This window comes from Terrapene carolina, unplaced genomic scaffold (genome assembly GCF_002925995.2).
Source record: "Terrapene carolina triunguis isolate 2854851 unplaced genomic scaffold, T_m_triunguis-2.0 Scaffold29060, whole genome shotgun sequence".
NCBI lineage: Eukaryota > Metazoa > Chordata > Testudines > Emydidae > Terrapene > Terrapene triunguis.
Genome location: NW_020693411.1, coordinates 1 through 3,841, shown reverse-complemented (window position 1 = coordinate 3,841; position 3,841 = coordinate 1). Strand labels below are relative to the sequence as shown.

General features: G+C 49.2%; 1 gene segment (V, D, J or C); it reads left to right on the top strand.

The window, feature by feature from the left end:
- Positions 1-414: 414 nt before the first annotated feature.
- Positions 415-806, top strand: LOC115271478 (the record flags this gene model as incomplete). The annotated part of the segment is given in 1 exon segment: positions 415-806. A coding segment is annotated over 1 exon segment (392 nt), but the record flags the coding sequence as incomplete, so codon positions are not given.
- Positions 807-3,841: the final 3,035 nt, after the last annotated feature.

Genomic DNA, 3,841 nt, shown 5'->3' with positions numbered 1-3,841 from the left:
TGCAAACGAGGGTGGCGGGTTCCTGTTTAAATCTGTGCCTCTCTCTGCCCAGGCTGCACCTTGAGAGACAATCCGCAGCCCCTGGGTCTGTGCAGTGACCAGCCAGTCCCCTGAGAACTTTCCCCTCCAGCACCAGGGAAAATGAGACTTTGTCTCCTCTTAGTTTTCACTGCTGCGGCTTTGGAAGGTATTTCCTCCCCAGTCAATCTGTATAAGGTCCAAGGGTTTATTATATGGATGCTGCTGCAATGGGTGTGATTTATAACATAGCTTTTTTCTGTGGTCTCAGGGGCTTTATTGGAAAAATGAGCTTAATGTGGCTCATTGTTCCCTTTTTGACTTAAATATGCTCGTTTAATCCGCTGCTGCTTTTAGAGTTTATTTACAACTTGCCTCATTTCCCTTCTCCGCCAGGGGCCCGCTCGCAGGTGGTTCTGAGCCAGTCGGGGCCAGCGCTGAAGAAGCCCGGAGAGTCCCATACACTGCAATGTGCCACCAGTGGGTTCACTCTTAGCAGCACATGGATGGAGTGGGTCAGACAGGTGCCAGGAAAGGGGCTGGAGTGGCTGGCTCAGTACTACGATGAGGCGAACACCAAGTCCTACGCCTCCTCCGTCCAGGGCCGATTCACAGCCTCCAAGGACAGCACCAACTTCTACCTGCAAATGACCAGCCTGAGAGCAGAGGACACCGCCGTGTATTACTGTGCGAGATACACAGTGAGGGGAAGTGAATCTGAGCTCAGACAAAAACCTTCCTGGCAGCTGCGGAAGAAGTTCTCTGCCTGGGGCGCTAACGAGCCGTAGACTGCACAGAACACCGTGATGGGAGCATCAGAGAGAAAGGGTCAGGGGAAGAAATGTTGGTCCCTGGATTATAAATAGTTGAAGGTAAATTGCATTTCTAAGTGAGTTTTAAAGATTCAGCCTGGAATTGCTCTGTACGTCAGACATTGCCCCACTAAGAGCTCCTGTCAGCCTTGTTTCTATTTCAAACACACACACACAAACACGTAGAGACATCATCACACCTACATAGACACACAAACACAGACATACAATCATACAAGCACCCCCCCACACACACCCACACCTTCAAGCACTTACACTGAGATACACAGACAAAAACACACATGCAGATACATACACTGAAAAAGCCTTCTGACAATTTCTGAGTGTGTTAAAGGTGAAGACACTGGATTTGAAAAGATTTAGCCAAATTCTGCTCTCAGTTATATTGGCCTAAATCCAGGGTCACTCCCCTGAACTAAACAAAATTATTGCAGATTTACACTGCGTAACTGACAACAGAATCAGACCTAACACGGAGTGGAAAATAGTCAGCCAGTTTACAGAGCTGGTCTACTGCCTTTTCTATCCTTTACTGTGCTGTGCATTGCAGGTGTCCATAGTGGTAAGCACCGAATTGAGATTTAAGAGAGCTGAAATTTACTTCCAGTTTTGCCACTTATTTCCTGGGTGATCTTGGGCCAGTCACTTCACTTCCACGTGCCTCAGTTTCCCTATGTGAAAAATTATGATAACGCTGCTTATCTGCTTTGTAAGGCGCTCTGAAATCTATGGCTATATAGCAGCTAGGTTCTACTATCATCATCCTCATCTGTACTGGGATTATCTCGCCCTGATCATGCAGAAATGACATTGAGTCTTTGACAGGCGAAGGTCCATGACCTCACTAATATTGGGCAAAACCCTTCATTCCTCAATCCCACCAATAGTCAGTAGCGTAGCTAGCGGGGAGCAGGGGAAGCAGCCGCTTCCCCTCAGCACATGTTCCATAAGCGGCGCCTTTCCAAAAGCAGCCGAAGGAGCGAGGGGGGGCGCAGGCTGGCGGCCCGCAGCGTGGCTGGCAGCCATGGGGGGGCGGCGAGCGCGGCCGGAGGAGCGGGGGGGGCACAGCATGGCGGCTGGCAGCCGCGGCCGGAGGAGCGAGGGGGGGGGCCATGGGGGTGGCACAGCACGGCCGGAGGAGCCATGGGGGGGAGGGGCAGGGCGGCCGGAGGAGGAGCCATGGGGGCGTGGCCAGAGGAGGAGCCAAGGGGGGGGCGCCTTTTTTATGTTTGCTCCCCCTCCTCTTAGAAGCTGGCTACGCCACTGCCAATAGTCTCACTATAATCAGTCAGATTTGGTATTTGACCCATACCTAAAAATCTGCCCAGGGCTCTTCTACTAATCTGATCGCTCCGAGAGTTTTCTGCGTCAAACACAATTGATGACCCTCTGAGGGAAGCATCCTCTGCACCATAATTAGCTCCGGTTTAGCGAGAACTCCATACCAACTGGTGAAGACATTTGCATTGATATTTTGAGCAACAGCCGAAAAGTTTCCAGCATCAGGTTTATGAACACAGGGCGTGACACAAATGATGTACTCAGTGGGGTGGCTTCCACTGAGTTGAAAAGGCCTTTCACATCAGGCCCTACAAGGATTAAAGTCGCTTTTCTTTTCGTACACCAGACATTTTTGCTCAAGTTAATCATGTCACCCAACCAGCAGTTTTCTCATGGGAAGGAATATCCATTAATTGCTGCATTGGGGAGTGGCCCAAGGCCAAATGAAGGTAATTGATGAACTAATTCCATTCATTTCAGTGATCCTAGCATCACACCCAGAGTTTTTTTTTCTCTTAGATACACACATGTCCCCCTCTCCCCCAGTCACCGTCATATCTGAGCACCTCATACTTTCTATCTCATCTATTCTCCCTGCACCCCGCAGAGGGAGGAGAGTTCGATTATCCCCATTTCACAGCCTGAGAACTGAGGTACACCTATGGGAGTCGGGCACCTCGGTGCTTCAGAGAATGTACATTGATGCCTCGGTACTTGGAAAAATCCGGCCCCAGGTGACTTCCCCAGTGACACAGGAAGTCTGGGACAGGGCAGAGAACCCAGCCTGTGTGTGCACAGCCCCAGGTGAGCGCCCTGAGCCCTGAATGTTCCTCCCTCACTTCTTCTAGCCACTTTCTGAATCCCCAGGCAAGTAAATTGGGCTCGTTAAGTGAGGAAGTTTTATGTGTCATAAGAAGGGTGATATGCAAATAGGGGTGACAGTTTCCTGTTTAAATCTGTGCCTCTCTCTGCCCAGGCTGCACCCAGAGAGACAATCCGCAGCCCCCTGGGTCTGTGCAGTGACCAGCCAGTCCCCTGAGAACTTTTCCCCTTTAGCACCAGGGAAAATGAGACTTTGGCTCCTTTTAGTTTCCGTTGCTGCGGCTTTGGAAAGTATTTTCTTCCCAATGCATCTACTGAAGTGGCGAGGGATTTTAATATGTGTGACACTGCAATGGCTGTGATTTATAACACAGCTTTATTCGGTGGTCTCACGCTCTTTATTGGAGAATGGATTATGTGGTTCATGTGGCTCATTATTCCCTTTTTGAAGTAAATTCTCTCCTTTAATCCACTGCTGATTTTAGATTTCATAGACTCATAGAACCTGAAGGGACCTCGAGAGGTCATCAAGTCCAGTCCCCTACACTCATGGCAGGACCAGCACCATCTAGAACATCCCTTACAGGTGTTTGTCTAACCTGCTCTTAAAAATCTCCAATGATGGAGATTCCACAACCTCCCTAGGCAATCTATTCCAGTGCTTAACCACCCTGACAGGAAGTTTTTCCTAATGGCCAACCTAAACCTCCATTGCTGCAATTTAAGTCCATTGCTTCTTGTCCTATCACCAGAGGTTAAGGAGAATAATTTTTCTCCCTCCTCCTTGTAACATTTTAGGTACTTGAAAACTGTTATCATGTCCCCTCTCAGTCTTCTCTTTTCCAGAGTAACAAACCCAGTTCTTTCAATCTTCCCTCATGGGTCAT